At 43.7% G+C, this 25,069-nt stretch overlaps 1 protein-coding gene across 2 annotated transcripts in view; it reads left to right on the top strand.

The window, feature by feature from the left end:
• The window catches only part of ERN1 (endoplasmic reticulum to nucleus signaling 1), a 91,287-nt gene that overhangs the window by 61,686 nt on the left and 4,532 nt on the right, over window positions 1-25,069 (top strand). For both annotated transcript variants that reach the window (XM_081933608.1, XM_081933607.1), the window contains exons 5-18: window positions 520-592; window positions 1,594-1,716; window positions 2,658-2,759; window positions 3,156-3,417; window positions 5,567-5,645; window positions 6,088-6,244; window positions 8,010-8,128; window positions 9,702-9,893; window positions 10,831-11,092; window positions 11,796-11,886; window positions 14,332-14,521; window positions 16,352-16,451; window positions 19,396-19,595; window positions 20,872-21,019. In XM_081933608.1, coding sequence (XP_081789734.1) covers window positions 520-592; window positions 1,594-1,716; window positions 2,658-2,759; window positions 3,156-3,417; window positions 5,567-5,645; window positions 6,088-6,244; window positions 8,010-8,128; window positions 9,702-9,893; window positions 10,831-11,092; window positions 11,796-11,886; window positions 14,332-14,521; window positions 16,352-16,451; window positions 19,396-19,595; window positions 20,872-21,019 — 2,098 coding nt within the window. The remainder of the gene's footprint in view (window positions 1-519; window positions 593-1,593; window positions 1,717-2,657; window positions 2,760-3,155; window positions 3,418-5,566; window positions 5,646-6,087; window positions 6,245-8,009; window positions 8,129-9,701; window positions 9,894-10,830; window positions 11,093-11,795; window positions 11,887-14,331; window positions 14,522-16,351; window positions 16,452-19,395; window positions 19,596-20,871; window positions 21,020-25,069) is intronic.

Here is a 25,069-nt window from a genome sequence, read left to right as displayed (position 1 = left end):
CATCATACATCCTGGAGTGTTTAGAGCAAATAGATTTACCACCTTCTTCCACTCTCAAAAGAAGTGTGCATTATAGAGCAATAGCACCTGCTTCTTTTTCCTGGACTTGCTTCTCAAAATAGAAACTTTAAGGTGCTCCCTAGGGAATGTGAACAGAGTTCCAATTAGTAGTAAAATAAGGGAGGTAAACCATATATTTAGCAAAAAAGATACAAAAGTAAACAGGCCAAAAACTAAGATTCACAGATACCTCTTCTCTGGGAAAGTAGCAATGACCCAAAATCGATACCGCAGAGTTACTTGCTGATATAAATCTTTGGCGCTTTGTGTGACGCAAGGCAAATGCAGATGGCTGATATTGCTAATTGGTATTGACGTACACGAAACGACTTGACTCTGGCAGTCCCCTTCAATAACAACCTGCTTTGAAATGGGATTCATCAATTGCCTTTGTCTTGCAATCCTCACTAAATGTTTACTATGAAGTGAAGATGGCTAATATGGATATTTATGTTCTAGAAACTGCCATTCACCATCCCAGAGCTTGTCCAAGCCTCCCCTTGCCGCAGTTCAGATGGAATTCTATACATGGGTAATGTTCCATTTCCTACTGAAAAATAACATTTGCACGTATTCTATAGCGTTTCCATGTGAGTGTAAATTATAGGGGTATATACTAGAGCAGTGTTTCTCAACCTTGGCGACTTTAAGTCCTGTGGACTTCAACTCCCAGAATTCCCTAGAAAGGCACAGCTGGCTGCAGGATTCTGGGAGTTGAAGTCCACAGGACTTAAAGTCGCCAAGGTTGAGAAACACTGTACTAGAGTACTTGCATATAAATTTCTTTCAGTTGCAGCCCTCGGATATTTACTCATGTTTAAGTCTAGTTTATAATTCCTTACGCTACAACCCAAAGATTACTTTGTCATTTTTGTGCACTGAAGTTAATTTAAAAATATTTTGTGTGCTGGGTACAATGTTATATTTGATAGACTACCAAAAACAGTCTCCATATTGCAGTTGTGTAGGGTTGATCTTTGCTTGTTTGATTTGGGGATTTTTGTTTGTTTTGGGATTACCTGAATTTTACTTAATCTTCAGCAGTTAATTCACTGGCTGGATTTTTGCCAATGCTGTGAACTTCCGTTCTTTCATGTTCATAGAAGATCCGGATGATAAAGCATATATGTACCTTAGTGGCTAATAGGCAGGAAACTGATTCTGAAGATACAGATAGTCCTCAATTTACGATCACAAATGAGATTGGAACTCCCATCGATAGCCAAGGCTATCGTTAAGTGAGTCATGCTCAATTTTTAAATTATTTATTACATTTATATTGAGGAGTTTTCTTTGCCGTGGTTATTGAGCGAATCGGTACTCTTGTTGCGTGAGTCACAAAGTCCTTAAGGGAATCCAGCTTCCCCTATTGACTTTGCTAATTGGAAGTTAGCTAGGAAGGTCACAAATGGAAATCACTTGACCTCAGGACACTGCAACCTTTATAAATATATACAAATGGTCGTAAATCAAGGACTAACTGCACTACGTCCCTTCCAGCTTCATTGTACTCATGTTGATGTTTACTATTAGGGAAGAAGCAGGACAGCTGGTATGTGGTAGACCTTGCAACAGGAGAAAAACAGCAGACTTTAACCTCTTCATTTGCTGAAAGCCTGTGCCCATCTACCTCCCTGCTTTATCTTGGCCGAACAGGTAAGTAAGTTTTGAAAAAGCTTGGAAGACGTTGGAAAAGGGAGATGCTTATCCTGCCATCCTGGAGTCCCCATCCTGATTTCTCAGAGATCAGAGTAACGTTCTTGCACCTCAGCCTCTGAGATGCCTTTGGGTCAGTGTTATACTTCTGTGTCGGAAGCACCAAAGTATTTTTGTGGCGAAAGGATTCGCTGGTGACATCACAGTTGCCTGCGGGATTGGGGGCACCTTTCACGTCCCTGTTGCCCATTGAAGTGGTACCCATTTATCTACTCGCGGTTGCTCGATTTCGAACTGCTGGGTCGGCAGAAGCTGGAGCATGTGACGGGAGCTCGCCCCGCCCATGGCAGCAACGGGTCTCAAACATGAGCCTGCTGATCGTCAGCCCAGCATTCTAACCTCGTGAGCACACCGCGAGCCTTTCTGTCAGTGTTGAAAAAACTAAAGTGGGATTTGCCATCCTGCAGGACTCATAGGCTTCCACAAGAAATCCATGTCAACTCCAGAGTTAGCCCACTCATTTAGCAAGCGGGACTCTGTGTGAATGTGTGTCTTAGATCACCCATGGAGGGGAAAGGAAACAGCATTTCTTCAGTCCTGCTTATCATCCGAATAGTTCATGCTCATAGATAAGGTTGCTTTATAAAAACAAAAGCCTCACACCAAGAGATCAGATTAGCTTCCCACTCACAATGAGGCAGTGCTGCTTGCTGATATACAGTGAAATATGCTGAGCAGTGAGAAAACTGCTTAGTAATATCTGATTTCATAAAGATTGTTAAGAGTTCTGCTGGATTAGACTCAAATCTTTTTTTCTCCCATAACAGCCAACCAGAGGCTGGTAATAATTTCCCAGCATTCCACACACTAGTAGATAGAGATTCAATCCCATTGTTATTTTTTTTCCCCTCTTTCGCAAAATGTTGTTTTCCTTTCAACAGAGTACACCATCACTATGTACGATACCAAGAGTAAGGAACTCCGCTGGAATGCCACTTACTTCAATTACGCAGCAACGTTGCCTGATGAAGACGCCCAATACAGTAAGAATATTATTCCTACTTGCAGGTTGAAGTAAGGAGACTGCTGGTTGTGTCCAATTATGAAAAGTGTGTCTTTTTTAAAAAAGTTGTTTTTTTGTGTGTGTTTCTCATACGTTCACAAATATACATTTCTCATAAATATCATTCGTGTTATATATTATCCTTTCACATTTATGCTTCCATTCTTTCCCTAAAGATATAATACTATATTTGAGCTTGCTTTCCTGCCATCCCCTACATCCATCTTATATTACAACGACCCTCCTTCTTCCCTCTTTCTTTCTCCTACCTAACCTTCTTCTCTACTTTCTCCTTTCCTCCTCTCCTTTCTCTTTTCTTCTTCCCCTGTGTGACACATAAAAAATGTGTCATTTTTTTTATCTGTGCCTGTTCCAGAAATGTCTCACTTTGCATCTAATGGAGACGGACTAGTGGTGACCGTGGACAGTGAGTCCGGGGATGTCTTGTGGATCCAGAATTACGGCTCCCCTGTTGTAGCTTTTTACATCTGGCAGCGGGAAGGCCTATGGAAAGTAATGCACACCAACGTGGGAGTAGAAACCCTGCGCTACTTGACGTTCATGTCCGGTGAAGTTGGGCGCATCACTAAATGGAAATATCCATTTCCCAAAGAAACGGAAACCAAAAGCAAACTAATGTGAGTGTAAGGGGCTTTTTTGCCCCCTCCTCCTCCTCCTCCCCCAAATCATGGCCTGTTGGTTTGTCAAAAATAGTGCATTTAGTATTATCGGATCAACTCAGTCATTCTCTTGCCGGGATTCAATAATCAATTGGATTCAGTATGGGATTCAAGTACAGGTAGTCCTCGACTTACAGCAGTTCGTTTAGTGGCCATTCAAGTTACAAGAGCACTGACGAAAGGGACTTATAACTGTTTTTCACACGTACAACCGTGTTGTTAACATAACAATGGCAGTGATTCACTTAACAACCGTGTTGTTAACATAACAATGGCAGTGATTCACTTAACAACCATGTTGTTAACATAACAATGGCAGTGATTCACTTAACAACTGTGTTAACATAACAATGGCAGTGATTCACTTAACAACCATGTTGTTAACATAACAATGGCAGTGATTCACTTAACAACCGTGTTGTTAACGTAACAATGGCAGTGATTCACTTAACAACCATGTTGTTAACGTAACAATGGCAGTGGTTCACTTAACAACCATGTTGTTAACATAACAATGGCAGTGGTTCACTTAGCAACCGTGTTGTTAAGATAACAATGGCAGTGATTCACTTAACAACCATGTTGTTAACATAACAATGGCAGTGGTTCACTTAGCAACCGTGTTGTTAACATAACAATGGCAGTGATTCACTTAACAACCATGTTGTTAACATAACAATGGCAGTGGTTCACTTAACAACCGTGTTGTTAACATAACAATGGCAGTGATTCACTTAACAACCATGTTGTTAACATAACAATGGCAGTGGTTCACTTAGCAACCGTGTTGTTAACATAACAATGGCAGTGATTCACTTAACAACCATGTTGTTAACATAACAATGGCAGTGGTTCACTTAGCAACCGTGTTGTTAACATAACAATGGCAGTGATTCACTTAACAACCATGTTGTTAACATAACAATGGCAGTGATTCACTTAACAACCATGTTGTTAACATAACAATGGCAGTGGTTCACTTAGCAACCGTGTTGTTAACGTAACAATGGCAGTGGTTCACGTAACAATGGCAGTGGTTCACTTAGCAACCGTGTTGTTAACGTAACAATGGCAGTGGTTCACTTAACAACCGTGTTGTTAACGTAACAATGGCAGTGGTTCACTTAACAACCGTGTTGTTAATGTAACAATGGCAGTGGTTCACTTAACAACCGTGTTGTTAACGTAACAATGGCAGTGATTCACTTAACAACCAGCCCAATGTTTCCTCTTTGCATTGGGTAGACCGGGCTGATGTGATGCGGGCTGTCCCCTTACATTTTCCTGGATGGCCCCACGTGCCAGATCCGACCACATCGCGGGACAGATGTGGCCCGCAGGCCCTGTGTTTGACACCCCTGCTCTAGGATATAGTTTGAGGGCAGCCATTAACGATCATGGCTGGGTGCGTTGGTCACTACACCAGTGGTCCTAATGCAGTGAGTCACATATACAAGTACCTATGTGACACAGGCATGGGTGCAAGGGAAAACCAGGCTGTGCCAATAGTTAATCTATACAATATATATCTGTCCTTTTTTGATAATGCACACTGGCCTAGTCAGCATAAATACATGGAGAGCAATATCCATGGAGGATGATGCATGACTGAAAATGGAGAGAAGGAGGAGAAGGAGAGGAGAGTGTGTGTATTGCTCAAGTCTGCATTAAGGTCATCCCCTTGGCACGCTGATCTTTGGCCTTTCTGCAATAATAATCTTAGGGCTATCAACGTAATTCCTGGACCTATACAGGAGGCCCTTGACTTATGACCATTCATTTAGTGACTGTTCAAATTTTCAGTGGCAGCAAAAAAAAAAAAAAAATCCCAATTGTGGTCGTAAGTCAAGGACTGCCTGTACGGTATTCTTCAATCGGTCCCTTCTTTTATTTGAGAACCCACAATAATATTATCCATTTCTATTGATTTCCCAAGGGCAATTTCAAGGCAAAGTTTACTTCGTGGTTTCCCTATTTTTGCAATCTTCCTTAACGTAAAAATATTTTTTGCATAAGCCTCGGGCTCTTTACCTGTTGGGGGTTGCTGGTTAACACAGGCATGGCACGATTAACTTTTTCTTCCCGATTCCCAATGTTCTTCCTCTAGGCCAACACTTTATGTAGGGAAATACTCTACCGGCTTATACGCTTCACCATCGATGGTACACGAAGGAGTAGCTATTATGGTAAGTGTGCAGGGCTGATATAACCCACAGATCAGATCTCTCTGCTTCTTTTGTCTGTTCCAGCAGAGTTTGTATGTACACCCAGTATATTTAATGCATTCTTTTTTATTTCCCTTTATTTGGTTTAATTGAAAAAGAAAAACGCTTGGATTTCTTAAGCCCAACGTAAGCTGCCACATGTTTTGGACTCCATGCTTAAGAATCTTTGCCAGCGTGACTTGGCAGCAGTGGTTCGTGTGAATTACAATCCCACATTTCTGAAAAGCATAAGCTGCCTATCCCCAAACTGAGTAACAAAAAAAGGGGGAATCTATGTGAATTCCACAGAGCTGTGCTTAAGTGTGAAATGTTTAAATCCATGGAAGAATTGATTTTGTTTTACGTTCCATTCCTGTGCCTAAAGATTCCATGTTTTTGTCGTCGCTCCTTTCTCTTTCTCTAGCCCCGGGGAAGTCCCATTCCATTGATAGAAGGCCCCAAAATACAAGGAGTCACTATTGAAGAATGTGTGATCACCCCAAGTACTGATCTAAGGTTCCAGCCTGGATTTAAATCAAAGAAAGGACTCCATTATCTGAGGAACCACTGGCTTTTAATAGGTACCTGAAAGGTTTTTTTTCTACATTATACTGCCCTCTGGTGAACAAAATGGAAAATTAAAATAAGTATTACCGAACATTCTTGAAACATACTGTCCAAGTAAATCCAACTGCGTTTCCATTTCCTTTTTTGACGGAGATGGAAAAATAAAATTATATTTTCTATGAATATACTAACTATAATGCACAAAATAGCAGTTTCATAGAAGCCATTGAATTTCTACCATATTATAATTGGTTTAATTTAAAGTTTTTTTTAAAAGTTCTCTGTCTTTTGCAAAATATATATCAGGAAGGGGAACTTGGAAGGGAAAAAGTCATTTTAAGTATAATAAGATTATTATAAAGCACAAAAGCATGCTCCAGAGTTACATCTGAGGTCTTGATTTGTTGATTTCATTTGCTATCGGTACGTTTATTTATTTATTTATTTATTTATTAATCCATTTTATATGCCGCACTCTTTCCACCAAGGGACGTTGAAAGCCAGAACTGAAGCTTTAATGAACTAGCAATGTGATTTGTTTCAGATTCTGGGTATTAATGTAAAAGGATACAATATGCAATTATTCCACAGAGGTATATTATACAATAGAATTCAAAGCCGGTTGCAGGAAATGGGTTTGTCTAGTCTAGTGAAAAGAAGGACTAGGGGAGACATGAGAGCAGTGTTCCAATATCTCAGGGGCTGCTACAAAGAAGAGGGAGTCAAACTATTCTCCAAAGTACCCGAAGGCAGGACAAGAAGCAATGGGTGGAAACGAATCAAGAAGAGAAGCAACCTGGAACTAAAGAGAAATTGCTTGACAGTGAGAACAATAAACCAGTGAAACAGCTTGCCTTCAGAAGTTGTGGGGGCTTTTTAAGAAGAGGTTTTTAAGAAGAGACTGGACAACCATTTCTCTAAAATGGTATAGGGTTTCCTTTCTGAGCAGGGGCTTGGACTAGAAGACCTCCAAGGTCCCTTCCAACTCCGTTATTCTGTTATCTTTCCTCTTTTAAGTGAGATTGGATAAACTCTCCAACTAGTGTAAATAACTTTTGGCTCTGAATATTTGCGGAACTACAACTCCAGGCATTCTCAGCCAGCCTAGCCAATGAGGAGTAGTTCTGGGGCAGGGATGGCAACCAACCTCTGGAACCATAGTATAGATTCCAGTCTAAGAAGGCAACCTCAGGAGTGACTGCTACTATGATCGCTGAGTGGCAACTCAGACACAACCAGCCTTGGGAACAAATAACAGGGAAGGACAGTTATTGGCTTCCTGTCTTGTTTGCAATATTCCAAGAAATTCAGGGGTGGGTTGCTGCAGGCATTCTTGCCGGTTTGGCGTGCAAAATTTTTTGGCGTGCGTGCGCATTTGCACCTAAAAAGGCCTGCGCATGCGCACAGTGTTAGAAAAGGAAAAAAGTTAAATTTGCAATGAAGATTGTTCTGTGCATGCGTGGAAGTGAATATCAAGACGGCGCCGACGACGATAGAACCGATTCGGGGGCGTGGCAGACCGAGTTACCACCTACTCAGCCAAACTGGTCCGAGCCAGTAGGAACCCACCTCTAAAAAAAAAAATGATCACTATTGGAAATTGAATTCTGAGTTAAATTAACCTTTGATCATCTAACTGGGACTGTTCCTTGTTTTCTTGTATTCTTGATCATGCTGCCATATTTTCGAGCCATTTCAATGAAAGTATACTGTGTGAAACTGTTTCGTGGACATTTTTTTCCCCTTTGGGAGTAACAGAAACCATGTTCCTATTTGAAGGGCATCATGAGACCCCATTATCAGCCTCCACCAGGATCCTGGAGAAATTTCCAAGCAACCTGCCGAAACGTCAGGAAAATGTGATCCCCGCAGATTCAGACAAAAAAGTTTTTGAAGAGGTTTGTTTGTTTGTTTTCAAAAACCCAGTTAACAAATTTACTAGAAAATATTCCACTTGCATAAAATAAATGTACATAACCGAAGTCAGTATAATAAGGATCTTAGATGCCATTTCTCACAGATCAAAGGATGAGCTTCCTTAACAGCCTTTCTTAAATAGATTCAATCATCAAATATTGTCAGTACATTTTCCCCAAGCAAATATATTATTCATGGTGTTTTTTTTTCAGGAGCTATGTCATTCTTAAAGGCCAAACAGCCTTTTCAAATTAGCTTACTTGCAAAATAAAAATAAACACAAATACCAAGTGAATATTAATGTCTCCAGAATTCCACAAAACAATCTAAATCAGCAATAAAGAACTAGAATAAAAAATCCTACTTGGAGATCAGTTAGAAACCCTAACTATTCAAATTAACCTGCTTAAAAGCAGAAGTGAACAGAAGGGGTTTTTTTGACACACATTTTAATATGCCATATATAATGTAACAATCAATTCCAGCACAATGCATTCCCCATTTAAGAGTGTGTTAATAGACCCTGTTGATGACCTTAAGACTAGTATCATTCCTCAGATGACCTCAAATGCTTTTTGCCCTTACCTTGCCACTGAGGAGCTAATTCCCAATTACCATATTTTTCGGACTATAAGATGCACCAGAGTATAAGACGCACCAAGATTTAAAAGAGAAAACAAGAAAAAAAAAGTTTTCGGCCTCCGCACATCCGGTTTTTGCTTTCTCCAGCCCCCAGGAGCACTTTGCAGGCCTCCCAACCTTCTGAGCGCCCTGTTGTTTGCAAAAAAAGCGAGCCCATTTTTGGCCTCCCAAACCCTCTGTGTGCCCCGTTTTTGCTGAAAACGGACGTGCGGGGCAGAGTTTCAGGAGGCCAAAACTGGCTGTATTCAGTGTATAAGACGCACCAACATTTCTACCACTTTGGGGAGGGGGGGAGTGTGTCTTATACTCCAAAAAGTACAGTGTATCTTCTTTCTACACAATACCATCACGTTCAAAATGGAATCATTGCATTTCATTTGTTAGGACATGCACAGGAAGAGTTCGCAGCTCTCTTGGCTGGAATCAGTGATTTTTATAGGTCTTGCAGAGGAACAGAAGACCGAGGCTGTGGGTGGGTGGGCTTCCTGTGTAACATGGTAAGGACCCCCAGCTATATAGTCAAAGGTTAGGAGCCCTGCAGAAGATAAATTAAGCATGCCTGATCTCTGGATGAGAGTTCACTGAGGAGCCTCTATGCAGGAGTCCAATACTGATTAAGAAATATTGGTAGCCTACTTTTGAATGTAGACAAAAGAAACAGATCAACTAGGAGCTGCCTACTTTCTACATTGAATTTAGAATTTAAATTCCCCCCCCCCCATAAATCTGAAATGTGAAACTGTCAACATTAAACCTGATCTTTGAAAACTTGGTATATTTTTGCTGGGGCCAGTTTTCACTCCCTCTTAGCGAGGCTGAAAATCTCTGCAGTATTTTCTCTAATTGTTCAAGGAACAAACCTGTCATAGCAGAGAGGGGATCATTCGAATTGATGCAATCCTTGCTTCTCAGGCAATTAATATGGCTGGCAGTCCTGGGGAGAATTTGCCGCGCCCTGTTCCAGACAACGCTGCGGAGACAAACAGCCAAACTACAACCCGACCAGAGGCTCCGGTTGATTCCATCCTGAAGAATTTTGCCACCGTTCTCTTGAGCACTTTCCTGCTTGTTGGCTGGGTAGCCTTTGTTATCACCTATCCCATGGTATGTGCGTATCCACCGTTTCAAAGCAATATCCACGCTCGAATTATATTCTATGAACTCTTGAGCCAGGGATGTCTTAATAATATAACAATAGTGAATGGTTGGGCATGGATAAGGAGGTATAGACATGTTGAGGGGTTGTTTTTTTTTGACAAGGAACCCTTTAGACATCCCAGGTCACTCAATTTCTGCTTTCTAGGTGAAAAGTAAAATAAAGAATCTTGTAAAAATAATAAACTCTTATTTTGGATTTTTCTACATCAGCGAAAACATATGAAATCAGACTTCTGCGCAGTTGGGCACTGTGGTGTGAAAATTAAATCTAACAATGATATAGTTAACCCTGACATCAGGGGTGTCAAAATGGATTTCATTGAGGGCGGGATCAAGGTTGTGTTTGACCTCGAGTGGGGAGGGGGGGCCATGGCCAGCTCAATATCACTCATGTCAGGGGCGCATGTGGTGGCCTGAGCGCTGTACCAGCAAAAATGGGCTCCCTCCCAAACTTTGTTTTTAGCTGCAATGGCCTCCTGCCAGTGAAAACAGAGCTTGGGAGGGGCGCCTGCAGCTTGGGAGGGGTGCCTGCAGCCCTCGCGAGCTCCATTTTCATTGGCAGAGGCACCACAGGCCGGTCCTTCTCTGTTTCCAGGGTAGCATCATGGGCCAGAACTAAGCACCCCGCGGGCAGGATCCGGCCCCCGGGCCCTGAGTTTGACACCCCTGCCTTATATAGTATATCCCCCCAATATATGTGATATTTGTAAGTCTTTTCAGAAGCTTTCCTCAACCAATACCTCTTGGTATTCCAGTTCCCAGAATTAACTACGTAGGAAATTGAAAGCACGATTGAAAGGATTTAAAGAATGAGCTTTATGAGATCATTCAAGCTCATTCCTGTTGCTTAAGATGACTATTGTTTATTTTTTATTCTTTTAAGAGCATGCACCATCAGCAGCAGCGCCAGCACCAGCAATTCCAGAAACAGATCGAAGAGAAGCTGCAGTTGTTGAAGCAGCAGCCTTTTAGACCCCCCATAGACCTTCCTCCCGAGGCAGAAACTCTGGAGGGTCCTTGTGCCAGGCAAGATGGCTCAGCCACCAGCTCACCAAATATGTCGCCAAAGACGTCAAACCACTCTGCCTACTCCAACCTCTCTGCCTCTGACGTTGGAAGCTGCCTTTCCACCGAACCTGAAGGAGGTGCTAAAACCTCACTAAGTATATATATTCCTCCCCTCCTCCCCCCAGTGGGGTTAGGATTAATGATATTTCCCATCAGGTCAGAGTTGTGGGCTTTGGCCACCGTATCTGTGATATTTTTTAAGTTCAGGTTTGCATTAATGTGATCTAATCCGATTTTTAAGCACTAGATGAAAACCTCATACAATTGTCCACTGAACCAGTGTATGTAAAGAGTCTTCTGTAGCACAGATCCTCTGTCGTTCAACGTTTCTCATCCTTATAGGAACATTTCAGGATCTGCTATCTTCAGGTGAAGGGTTGGAAAAGTGATTCATCAGCAACCTTTTTTACCTGGATCCTTTCTGAATTGAATTTCAGTCCCCATAATTGTTAGCAACATGCCTAATAGCCATGCGGAGTAGGCATCACGGGAACTGAAATCCAACACCTCTAGGCTAAATCAGGTTAGGGAAGTTATGTTGCAGCATGGCAAGTTAACAAAATCCTAGGTCCATGAGCTGCCCTTACACCTTGTTGATAGCACTTTAGTGTTGTTGTTTTTTTAGTATATTTGAACTGCCATTGTCATCTTTGAGGTCTTGAACTGCTTAATTCCTTTTAAAACCTTTATCTTGACTTTTGGAATTGATACTTTAAACAGCTACTGAAAACATGTAAATGTGTGGTTCTTTTTATTCCTGTTTCTTTCGCGGCTTTCCAGATGGAAACTCAGGCACCATTGTGGTTGGAAAGATTTCATTCCATCCGAAGGATGTCCTTGGACATGGAGCCGAGGGGACCATTGTTTATAGGTAAAGCAAAAGACATACCGTGTTTCCCCGAAAATATGACCTGTCCTGAAACTAAAACCTAGCCACATTTTTCGCGTGGGCAAAAATGTAAGCCCACCCCCAAAAATAAACCGCCTGGACAACCCCCCCCTCCAGCCAGGCAGAGCACCGCTCACCGACATAGCGGTATCCTGAAAGCGCCAAGCCGCAGGAGCCGGGAGGGGAGGAGAAAGGTGCTAAGATTGCTTGGCGCCTTTGGAATACCGCTAGGTTGGGGAGTGGCGTTCTGCCTGGCCGGAGAGGGGAGTTGCCGGATGGCTACTCCCTTGCAAACTGGCTCCCGAAGAGCTGGGCATAGCCTCGGGGCGAAGCAGCCATGAGGTGACCAAGTTCATGAGCAACCGCCTGGCAAACCCTCTCTCCAGCCAGGCAGAGTGCCATTCACTGACCTAGGGGGTATCACTAAGGCGCCAAGCCATGTGGCACTCTGCCCGCTCCCCAGCTCCCGCGGCTTGGCACATTAGGGATACCCGCTAGGTCAGTGCATGGAGCTCTGCCCGGCTGGAGAAGGAGGTTGCGCGAGCACCTGTTCCACCTCCAGTAGACATGCCTCCTAGCCTCAACATGTTCGGGCCCAGCTCTCCCTGCAGCAGCCGCCGCCGCCGCCGTGCTCCGAGCATAATGTCTTCTCCGGTTCCAAACTCCAAAACTTGTCTGCCGAGTTCCAGCAGCGGCCGCTCTAGGAGTGTGCTCTATGGTTGTGGGCTGGCTGAGAGTTCTTCGGGAGCCAGTTTGCAAGGGAGCAGCTGCCCGGCAACCCCAAAACAATAAGCGCTCCCCTATAATAAGCCCAAGGCCATATTTTGTAAGTAAAAAGAAAATAAGACCCTGTCATATTTTCGGGGAAACACGGTATTTTCAGGAAATATTTCATTATCTAGTGTTTCATTGATGCATTTGTAACAAATTAATGTAACCAGACAGATGTCTCTGCAGTTCTGTACAGGTAGTCCTGAAATGATGACCTGTCATTTAATGACTGTTTTGAAGTTATAACAGATTTTATGAGAAGTTACTTACGACCCACCCTCAAAGTTACAACGGCCCTCCCCTGTAGTCATGTGACTGGATGTTTGCAGCCAATTTCCATTTATGATCAATCGCCGCCTTCTGCAGTCACGTGATCACAATTTGCTATGGTTTTTTGCCATTTTCCGGCAATGCCAATACGCTAGATTTGCTTAACCATCACATTATTCACTTAAGAACCGCCTATTTCACTTAACAACCACGGTGATTCGCTTAGAACCGTTGTAAAAACAGTAGTAAAATCAAGTCTGCTCATATGGTACCTGGGCTTGTAACAAAATTCCAGGCTCCACTGTCATAAGTCAAGGACTACCTGTATATTGTTGAGAGAGACCAGCCTTTCTTAAATGCCCCTTCATACTATAAAACCCATGTTGATCTTTTTTACTAATTGTAAGAACAAAATCCTTTAGGCCAGCACACCTCCCCACCCCAACTTTTGGGCACCAGGGACCGGTTCTGTGGAGGACTGTTTTCCCACGGCCTGGAGAGAAGGCTCGCTTTCACATGTTACCTGGGTCTTGTGCGTGTGCAGATGGGGCTTTGCTTGCTTGTGTGGCCTGGTTCTTAGAGGGCTGTGGACCAGTAGGTGGCCCCAGCCTAAGGGTTAGGTACCCCTGCTTTAGGCCATCAACTGTGTCTCAGTTTAAGAATTTAAAGCATGGCTAAGCAGCTTCCAGCTGAAGAGACCCTGTCAAGCATCACTTTTCTGGGTTACTGATCCCACAGCTACTTTTCCTAATGTTCAGTCAGAATCAGCCTCTATTGTTCTATTTTGAATATTCTGGAATGAATGATGGTACACGGGTCCTGACCTTTTTTCATCTTTTTACCCCTTCAGGTACTTGAAAAGTGTTGCTTAAATGCACACAGTTGCTCTGAGCTTCTGTGCCTTTTAGGGATGCAGTGAAATTATACGTGGATGATGCAATCTGCCTTTTCTGTTTATTCAATCTGAAGAGGGACTCAGGTGGCACCACTGTCAGTTTATTGTAGCCCTGAGAGCTGTTGCCTTGCCTTTCCCATCATGCTTCCTTAGCAGAAAGGTTCTTCCAGAGACCAAGGGAAAGTTTTACGCTGTGACTTTAATACCAGGAACTTTCCACAGTGCAACTCTCAGGTGCCACCCATGCCATTTTTTAGTTTCCAGTTAGGAAAACAAAGTACTCTCTGACAGAGTCCTCCTTGCAATACTATAAAGACCCCCGGCCCTCGCAATAAATGTATTCCCAGCCTAGAGTATTCTTTCTAATCCAGATTAAAAATCTCTTGAAACATTGTTGTAAGCTTTTTAATGCCACGTTAGAGGTGAAACACTAGCCAAGTGTACGGATAAATGCTAAGTCATTCCCCCCTTGTACCTTGGAATTTTTCTAGGGGCACCTTTGACAACAGAGATGTCGCTGTGAAGAGAATTCTCCCCGAATGTTTCAGTTTTGCCGACCGGGAGGTCCAGCTTCTGCGGGAATCTGATGAACACCCCAATGTAATCCGCTACTTTTGCACAGAGAGGGACCGCCAGTTCCAGTACATTGCTCTGGAACTCTGCGCTGCCACCTTACAGGAGGTAAACCTGAATTATGTATCATTTGTGTGATTATCATTATTACCCTTTCCCCCCCCCAAAATAAGACCTCCCTGGATAATAAGCCCAATTGGGCTTTTGAGCGCATGCGCTAAAATAAGCCCTTCCGCCGAAAATAAGCCCTCCCTGAAAATATCGCAACACAGCAGCAGCCGTGAGGTGACCACGCTCGCCGCCTCCTGCACCTCGAAAATAATAAGACCCCCAAAATAAGGCCAAGGGCATATTTCAGGGGTCAAAGCAAAATAAGACCCTGTCTTATTTTCGGGGAAACATGGTATGAACAAATGTTTATGGCTGACCAATTCGCACACAGGCAATTGATGACATTAAAATTCACCGCATAAAAGCATTTTGACCCTCCCCTTTGCTTTCGGGTTCAAAGCCAGTCTGCTGGTGACACTCATCAGCTCCTTCTCCCCATTGGCTGAATGCCTGTGGAGATTCTCAGTCATCCATGGTCACGGTTGTCCCAAAAGTGCTTTCTCAAGAGGCAACTGGGCTTTCTTTCTTTTTCCTTGAAGACGTTTTGTTTCTTATCCAAGAAGCTCCAGAACTGAGGAAGCTTCTTGGATGGGAAGCGAAAAGTCTTCAAGGAAGAAACAAAGGAAGTTCAGTTGCCTTTTGAAAAAAAAAACACCTCTGGGACATTGACTGAGTGTGCCAACCAAAACAAATCCCATTGCACCTCCAAGCTCTCTGTTCCTCCAGTATCTATAGGTAGCAGATACAGTTCTGTGCTTTTCCCCCCTTTGCATCTCATTCACCAGGAATCTTTCTGGCTCTTCTTTAATTTGAAGGCTTTGCCGCTTATCTCTCTTGCTCTCAAGTAAACTTGGCATCTCTCTTCCTTTAAAGTCTTCCCTTAAAACTTCCTAGCTGCCTTGTTTCCTTAGGCTACCTCTTCTTCCCTTTGCCCGGTACCTCCAGGCTGATCTACTCCTGCTTCTCCTCTCCTGTCTCCCTTTGGGCATCTCTCTATGACCAATCCGCCGTTATCTGGTGGGATCCCTGAATTTCCAGCTCCACAAGGGGATCTTGTTTATTCTGTTCTTGCCTCCTTCCAATTACAAGGCTCTGTACCTTGTTTTTTCATACCCAAACGTTTCAAAGCAAGACCCAACTGGTTTACACCATTCATTTCCCAATTCTACTGCAACTTTCTGGGTTACACCCAGAAAGAGGCGGTGCAGTGGTTAGAGTGCAGTACTGCAGGCTACTTCTGCTGACTGCCGGCTGTCTGCAATTTGACAGGTCCAATCCCACCAGACTCAAGGTTCACTCAGCCTTCCGTGAGGACCCAGATTGTTGGGGGCAAGAGGCTGACTCTGTAAACTGCTTAGAGAGGGCTGTAAAAGCCCTGTGAAGCGGTCTATAAGTCTGAGTGCTATTGCTATTTCTACACACTTTATGGTAATTGTAGTCCCAAACACCAGATGGTCACTTGGTTATCTCTCCTACAGAAGTCTATGAAGATTCTCAACCATCCAGATCATAGTTGCCCCAAAGGTCCAAAAAGCAATTGAGTTTTCTTTGTTTTTTTTCCTTGAAAAGAACCTTCTCATCCTCTTCCTTTTCATCTGAGAAGCTTTCTCAGTTCTGACCGAATGGTTCAGTTCTTGGATGAGAAGTGAAATGTTTTCAAGGGAAAAAAACAAGAAAGTCCAGTTGCCTTTTGGAAAAGCACCTTGGCGGCTCTCCTGGGCATGCACGTTTATCTAGAAACAAATTGCAGCGTGGTCTGCTTTCTAGGGAGACTACAAAGCACGGCAACATTAATCTCCTCCTGATTTTGTGTATGTGTAATTTCAGTATGTGGAACAGAAGGACTTTGGTCATCACGGCTTGCAGCCAATTGCCCTCTTACAGCAGACCATGTCTGGCATGGCTTACCTTCACTCTCTCAATATAGGTAAGAAGCCCTTTTATTTTAATGGGCAGCTCTCCCGCTGTATTTTTTGAGGGAAGTATTAGAGGCTTTGTTTGGGGTGGCGGGATAGTATTTTCCGGGAAATTGAGGGAGCTTCTGGGATGATGAGATGGAAAACAAACAAATGAAGGCCAGGATTACTGTTTTATATAATGGCAATATTCTAGATCTGGCTGATGAGTTAATGAGAAGATTAGAGATCAGCATAACAAAGGTGGGATAAAAAAAAATCTAAGGAATTATATACGAATTTGCGAACACCTAGAAGCAAACAAAGTAATAGCCAAAAGCCAACATGGATTTGTCAAAAACAGATCATGCCAGACTAATCTTATTGCATTCTTTGATAATGTGACAAAATTAGTGGACCAGAGGAATGCCGTTGATATAGTTTACTTGGACTTCAGTAAGGCTTTTGATAAGGTAGACCATAACCTACTACTAGATAAAGTAGAAGAATGTGGGTTAGACAGCATCACCACCAGATGGATTGGTAACTGGCTGACCAACCGCACTCAACGTGTAGTTCTCAATGGAACTGCATCTACATGGAGGGAAGTATGCAGTGGAGTACCCCAAGGCTCTGTTTTAGGCCCAGTACTCTTCAACATCTTCATCAATGATTTGGATGAGGGAATAAATGGGGAACTCATCAAATTTGCAGATGATACCAAGCTGGCAGGAATAGCCAACACTCCAGAAGATAGGCTTAAGATACAGAAGGATCTTGACAAACTTGAACATTGGGCACTATCTAATAAAATGAAATTCAATGGTGAAAAGAGTAAGGTTCTACATTTAGGCAACAAAAACGGAATGCACAGGTACAGTATAGGTGATACCATACTCAGTAGTAGTAACTGTGAAAGGGATCTTGGAGTCCTAGTGGACAACCATTTAAATATGAGCCAGCAGTGTGCAGCAGCTGCCAAAAAAGCCAACACAGTTCTAGGCTGCATCAACAGAGGGATAGAATCAAGATCACGTGAAGTGTTAATACCACTTTATAATGCCTTGGTAAGGCCACACTTGGAATACTGCATTCAGTTCTGGTCGCCACGATGTAAAAAAGATGTGGAGACTCTAGAAAGAGTGCAGAGAAGAGCAACAAAGATGATTAGGGGACTGGAGACTAAAACATATGAAGAACGGTTGCAGGAACTGGGTATGTTTAGCTTAAGAGAAAGAAGGACTAGGGGAGACATGATAGCATTATTCCAATATCTCAGAGGTTGCCACAAAGAAGAGGGAGTCAAACTATTCTCCAAAGCACCTGAGGGTAGAACAAGAAGCAATGGGTGGAAATTAATCAAGGAGAGAAGCAATTTAGAACTGAGGAGGAATTTCCTGACAGTGAGAACAATTAATCAGTGGAACAGCTTGCCTCCAGAAGTTGTGAATGCCCCAACACTGGAAGTCTTTAAGAAGATGTTGGATAGCTATTTGTCTGAAACGGTATAGGGTTTCCTGCCTAGGCAGGGGGTTGGACTAGAAGACCTCCAAGGTCCCTTCCAACTCTACTATTGTATTGTATTGTATTGTATTGTATAACTAACATAAATAACGTAGCATAAATAACGAGGAGAAACTAAAGAGCTGAACATCTCTTTTGGTGAGCTGTGTACCCCATGAAGTATAGGGCTGACTTTCTTCTCTAAGAGGACTGTGGGAAAGATGCATGTTATTAAAAGAAGGTCATTTGTGCATTAGTGACTTTATAGCGTTACAACAATGGCTTGTTGTAACCAGCCATCATCATAAGAATATAAAAACTTATACTTGGGACCAGTGGTGAAATTCAATTTTTTTTTACTACCGGTTCTGTGGACGTGGCTTGGGGGGTGGGGTCCTGTGACTGAGTGGGCGTGGCCAACCAGATGTCACTCATGGTCACGCCCACTCAGTCACAGGCCCCCATCGCCAAGCCACGCCCACAGAACCCGGTAGGAAAAAATGTGTGTATGAGTCGGTGGTGGGTTCTGGATCCAGTTGCAGCTGGTACAGTGCAACGGGACCCGGGGTCCACCACATGAACATGTGCAGCACGCGCATGCATCCTTACCTCCTGCGATGCTTCACGGCGCCGCCACGATGCTCCAGCTGCTCGGTGGAGTGTTGCACAAGCGGCGTACGCTCCATGCATGGAAGCACCAAAGAGCTCAAATACAGGTAAGGAGGGCGGCGGGAGGGCCCTCCGGAGCACTGTACCGGAACAGTACCCAGTGCTCCCGGCAGGCACCAGTACGTCTGTACCGGGGCGTACCGCCTGCAACCCATCACTGGTGTGAGTCCATTCACAGCAGAGTTGCTGCTCTCTTTATGGTTCCCCCCCTGGCCCCCTCCCTCCCGGGGACTATCTTAAAGGGACAGGCTGCAGCATCTTTGCTGTGAACAGAGGGAGAAATGTTTGGATTGTCTCTGCTGCATTTAACGTTGAATTCTGTGGCAGAGACAATCCGAACGTTTCTCCCTCTGTTCACAGCAGAGCTGCTGCTCCCTTTATGGTCCCCCCCCCCCGACCCCTTCCCTCCCTGGGTGTACCTTAAAGGAACAGGCTGCAGCAGCTCTGCTGTGAACAGAGGGAGAAACATTCGGATTGGGTGGGCGGGTCGAGTGGCCGGAAGAGGTGAGCGGCGACAGGGCAAATAGGCGGGCATGGGCGGGGCCACCAGGGATTTTTGCCACACAGTTGGGAGAACTGATGCCAATCATCCCTGCCGGTTCGCCCGAACCGGGTGGATTTCACCCCTGCTTGGAACTCTTATGGTGGTATCACAGTAGTACGATGATAACAGATGATGCTATAAATCACTAGTATGGGAGTAACTCAAGTCTATAATCAGACTGGTTTTTGAGATGAGTCACATTCTGAAGCAGTAAGTTGGTTCTTTTCTCATTCGGGGTCTTCCTTATGCCTTCCTTTCAGTCCACAGAGACCTGAAGCCCCACAACATCCTCATCTCTATGCCAAACGCCCATGGCAAGGTAAAAGCCATGATCTCCGACTTTGGCCTCTGCAAGAAGCTTGCTGTCGGCAGGCACAGTTTTAGCCGCCGGTCTGGAGTCCCAGGCACCGAAGGTTGGATTGCTCCGGAGATACTGAGCGAGGACTGCAAAGAGAATCCGGTAAGTCAGAAGCCTTTTGCTCATTTGCTTTGAATCTTTTTTTTCCCCCTGGGGTTTCCTTGAATGGTGATTTGAAATAAGGCACATATTTATGCGATGGCCTCTTTTTTCCTTTCTCTCACATGAAGAAGGTGAGAAGCAGGGTAGGGTCTCCTGCAGAAGTTTGAAAGTATTTAAGCTCTGGGGCACAGTTTTCGTTCCTAACAAGAAAGAAAGATCTGATCCCCCTTTAGGATAAAGTCAGTCTGTAATAAGGTCCTAGACTAGACTAGCTCTCCTTAGATAAATGTGGATTTTGCAGTTCAGTCAGAAATTCCTTTTGGAGTGAAGAACACAGAAAAGGGGCAAGGAAGGAATGTTTCCAATTGCTCCTTGGTCAGAGGGTCAAGTCATCAGCAATCTGATCTTGTTTTGGGTTTCAGCAAAATGCTGTAAACAGTGGAGAAGAACAGTGTTTGTAATTGCTGGATTTTTTAAATGGTATTTTACAGTTCCAACTTCTTCTCATGCCTTTTTCAAAGTTCAAAGTCTTTCAAAACCCACTTGGGCTCTATAGATTTCAATTTTAGAGTAATTAATACATTGAAATCAAAGGCAATTGTTCTCATCCCTAATACAGCATTCAAGGATGAACTGTTAACATTGTTAGATAAATCTTTCAATATAAGAGAGCACCCTACTATGATTTGATTTGATTTAAACTAAACCTATTTATTTCCTTTGTGTAGAGTTGTATCATATCTAGAGCTGCATGATGAAAAATAATTTATGTTTTAATGCTGAGGAAGGAGAATGTTTCAGATGTGTTTTGAACAAAAAAATAAGGGCTCACACTTAGAAAAGTAATTTAGGAAAAAGGAATACAAATTAAAGCGTCCAAGAAAGCCCCCTTGTGTCAAACAACATATACTGCCAACAAAAGAATATCATATATTATTTTGAAATTAGTGTAGATTTAAATTTTTATTATTTATTACGTATTCAGCTAAATGCAAGATTTGCCTTGTGCAATACAACTTCTGTATTCACAAGTTCTGTAAACCAAATTTAACCCTACTAGCTTTAGAATGTTAGTAAGGCACGACAAACAATCCTGTTGAAATGCTCATATTTTTTATACCTTAGAAATTTATCTTTCTTTAATATGGCCAACATTCATTCATTCATTCATTCACTGGATTTTTCAGGCTGTCCAACTCCCAAAAACTCCTCAGTGGCTTGTAATCTTGTTAAAGATGCTGTATAGTAATATTTTTTGAAAATGGTTCTCTTGCAGACCCACACAGTGGATATTTTTTCTGCTGGTTGTGTTTTCTACTACGTGGTATCAGAAGGAAACCATCCCTTTGGCAAATCCCTGCAGCGGCAAGCCAACATTTTACTGGGCGCGTACAGTCTGGATTTCCTAAATCTAGAGATCCATGGTAAGCAGGCTCAGATTCAGCTGTTGGTGATGATGATGTTTGTGGCATGCATACCTCCCAGTGACGTGCAGTCAGGTGAGGCAAGTGAGGCACAGCCTCACCACTCTCATCATGAAAAAAAAAGTAAAAGGAAAAAGCTGAGCTAGTTGCTGCCTCACCGTGGATGACTCTGCTTAATCTCACTGGTGCTCTCCCTCCCCAAGTGTAGTGACTTCCTCCCCAGGCCCCCATTCATTTCTCTCTCTCACACACACACAGCTGGATAAAACTATATAAAAATCTAGCCCAGCTTCACTGATTACAAGTTTGAAAAGGCAACGTGGCTCCATCTGCAATCAAACTACACTTGGGGAGGGAGAACACAAGTGAGCACTGAGGAGACCACAGGAGGAGGCAGGAAGCCAGGCAAAGAGCCATGCTGTAGTACACACACTTCCCCCCAGCCTCTTTCTTTTGGAAGGCTCGGCTCCCCTCCGGCTTCTCTGCCTCTCTTCTCACCCCAGCCTGCCAGCAGGAGGTGGTGGGTGGGCTTTATTGTGTTCCAGGCATTTCCCACCCAGACAGCAGGCTGCATTTGCAATTGTGGAGGTGTTTGGGAAAGGCAGCAGGGGCAGCTTCTCCAAGGCACCTGAGGACAGAACAAGAAGCAATGGGTGGAAACTAATCAAGGAGAGAAGCAACTTAGAACTGAGGAGAAACTTCCTGACAGTTAGAACAATTAATCAGTGGAACAGAAGTTGCCTCCAGAAGTTGTGAATTCTCCAACACTGGAAGTCTTTAAGAAGATGTTGGATAGCCATTTGTCTGGAACGGTATAGGGTTTCCTGCCTAGGCAGGGGGTTGGACTAGAAGACCTCCAAGGTCCCTTCCAACTCTACTATTGTATTGTATTGTATTGTATTGCATTGTATTGAATGGGGGGGATGGCAGAGGAGCTGCTTTCAAGCCACTGGAAAAGATATCCAATCCAACTTTTGTGTGTGGGGGGGTTTGTTTGAGAGTGAGTGAGAGAGGGAAGGGGTAGGAGAGATAGTCCAATCCAACTTCTGTGTGTGTGTGTGTGTGTGTTTGAGAGAGGGGGAGGAAGGGAGAGAGGGAGGAAGGAGGGGAAGGAGAAGAAAAAGAAAAAGAAAGAAGGAGCAAAGGAGAAAAACAAATGCTGTCGCTTTAAATTGGAACTGAGCACGCCTGGCTGTGGAATTCTGGGAGTTGAAGTCCACAAGTCTAAAAATATTTGAAACTCAGCACTGTGTCAGTGCCTCGCCAGTCATAAACCTCACCGCACGTCACTGATACCTCCATATGTCCAGCCCAGGTGTTTAGGCTACATGTGAAAACTGATGGTTGTGTTGGGGTTATATTTTGTACTGAAGGATTTTCTGCGTGTATTATATGTATGCAAGGGGTGATAGAATCTCACTGATTTCTGTAGAAGGCGGCTGAATTCGACAGTGATTTTTTTTTGTATCCTAACTTTTACTTCTTCAAAGTTATAATTGATTGTGCAGTCAGCCAAATATTTAGACTGGATTTGGCATGTTGTCCACCAATAATAATCCATCCAGACTATATGTAAATTGGTTTTTCACCTTTTCCAGTTCTTCAAAACCATTTTATCATTCAGAAGTCAGTCTTTTGTACCTCTGCTTTTCCTTTTATTTCCTTGTGTTCTTCCAGAAGGATGTTATTTTTTTTCTAAATAATATTGGATGTTGTTCATTATTACGCCTGTACATATTACAGACATAATAGTGGACAACTATTTTAAACAGTGTACAGTTTAAAAAAAATTAAGTATGTTATTGGCCTGTTGTTTTCTGGTGTGGTCCCTTTTGCTGGTCTTTTTGAATCAGATAAGCATTGCCACTTATTTACCTGTCACAGATATTTCCTTTATGCATTGCTTCATTAAGCTGTTTAGCTATAATTGGATGTGCACTAATCAGTTATTTGAGGCAAAAGCCATGCAGGTGATCATTTCCAGGAGATACCCATTTTTAAAATTCTTTCAACTCAATTTTTAACCATTTATGCTGTTATTATTAGTTCTTCCATTTGATTTTTTACTAAATTCATCTTCAAATTCTTTTACCCATCTAGCATTTTTATTATAATCTTTCTGACTTTCTTACAGATCTTTCCACAACTGGATTGTTTCTTTTTTGTTTGATTTTCCATTTTCGGAATTGCTAACTGCCATTTATTCTTTGGTAGAATCCCCTCTGGTCTGATTGAGAGGGGAGATTTTGCTTATATAGGATGATTCATACCTCATAACATTCAATATTCCCTATAAATTGCTATTATTTGTTGCTTTATGATTTCCAAAGTTTTTTTACATTTATCTAGTGCTAAACCAATTTTTTTAAAATTAGACTTATCCTAATTCTTAGATTCTTCCTTTTTTTGGTCTTTCATGTTCTTTAAATTACTCATATCGGAATCTAATTTTTTTATCTTGTCCCCCAGTCTGATTTTCCACTTTGGGGATTATGATGATGATGGTGGCTTCTAAACAGTGAACTAGAACAATCCAATCCAATATAATCTAGTGCATTTTATTTATTTATTAAATTTATGTGCCACTCATCTCACATTGAAAAGTGACTCTGGGTGCATTGTGCAATCCCTACCAAAAGTGGATTGGATTACATTTGAATCATACAGCAAACTATACTTTGGTTTACTACTGTGTTTCCCCGAAAAGACGACAGGGTCTTATTTTCTGTTTCCCCACAAAATATGGCTTGGGCCTTATTATGAGGGGAAGGTTTATTGTTTTGGGGTTGCCGGGCGTCTGTTCTCTTCCGAGCGAGCTCCCAAAGAGCCAGGCACAGCCTCATGGGCGAATGACTACGTTGCGCTGTCGCAGCAGCGCAACACAACAGCCATGAAACGACCATGCTCACAAGCAGCCACCCGGCAAACCCCCTTTGCAGCCGGGCACAGCGCCATTCACTGACCTAGGGGTATCGCCAAGCCGTGTGAGCACCTGTTCGCCGCCACCTGCCTCTCGCGGCTTGGCGCCTTCCAAATGCCAGTGAATGGCGCTCTGCACGGCTGGAGAGGGGGGTTGCGCAAGCGGCTGTTCCGCTCTCGCTCACCCTCCTCCCAGCCTCACGATGCATGGCCCAGCTCTCATTATGGAGCCAGGGCAAACTCCGCCGCCGCCACCATCCCAGCCTGGCTTTTTCTGCAGCTTCCAACCCAAGTCTTTCAGCAGTGGCCGCTCTGGGCGCACGCTCTATGGTTGTGGACCAGCTGCCTGCAGAGCATACAACCATAGAGCGTGCGCCCAAAGCGGCCACTGCCGAAAGACTCGGGCTGGAAGCTGTGGAAAAAGCCAGGCTGGGATGGCAGCGGCGGAGGTGCCCTGGCTCCGTAATGAGAGCTGGGCCATGCATTGTGAGGCTGGGAGGCGGGTGAACAAGAGCGGAACAGCCGCTTGCGCAACCCCCCTCTCCAGCTGTGCAGAGCGCCATTCACTGGCATTTGGAAGGTGCCAACCGTGGGAGCCGGGCGGCAGCGAACAGGCATTCACACGGCTTGGCAATACCCCTAGGTCAGTGAATGGCGCTATGCCTGGCTGCAAAGGGGGTTTGCCGAATGGCTGCTCGTGAACATGGTTGCTTCATGGCTGTTGTGTTGTGCTGCTGCGACAGCGCAACACAGCCATTCGCCCAACCCCCCTCTTCAGCTGGGCACAGTGCTGCTCACCAACCTAGCGATATCCTGAAGGCGCCAAGCAACACAATCACCTTTGCCTCCCCCCAGGTTCCCGCGGCTTGGCACCTTCAGGATACTGCTAGGTTGGTGAGTGGCACTTTGCCTGGCCGGAGGTGGGGGGTTGTCCAGGGGGCTTATATGCAGGGGGGGCTTATATTTTTGCCCATCAGAAAAATGTGGCATGGCTGTATTATGAGGACATGTCGTATTTTCAGGGAAACACGGTAATAAATATAGCAGCATTCTGGACCGAACAACTCTGACAGTGCCATTAACTTCTCTTGCAGGAATAGTTAACAAACCATAGGCAATGCCATTAGGATC

Source organism: Natrix helvetica (genome assembly GCF_964273705.1).
Source record: "Natrix helvetica genome assembly, chromosome: 1".
NCBI classification, from domain to species: domain Eukaryota; kingdom Metazoa; phylum Chordata; class Lepidosauria; order Squamata; family Natricidae; genus Natrix; species Natrix helvetica.
The sequence above is the reverse complement of the archived record's forward strand: the minus strand, read 5'-3'. Positions and strand labels throughout refer to the sequence as shown.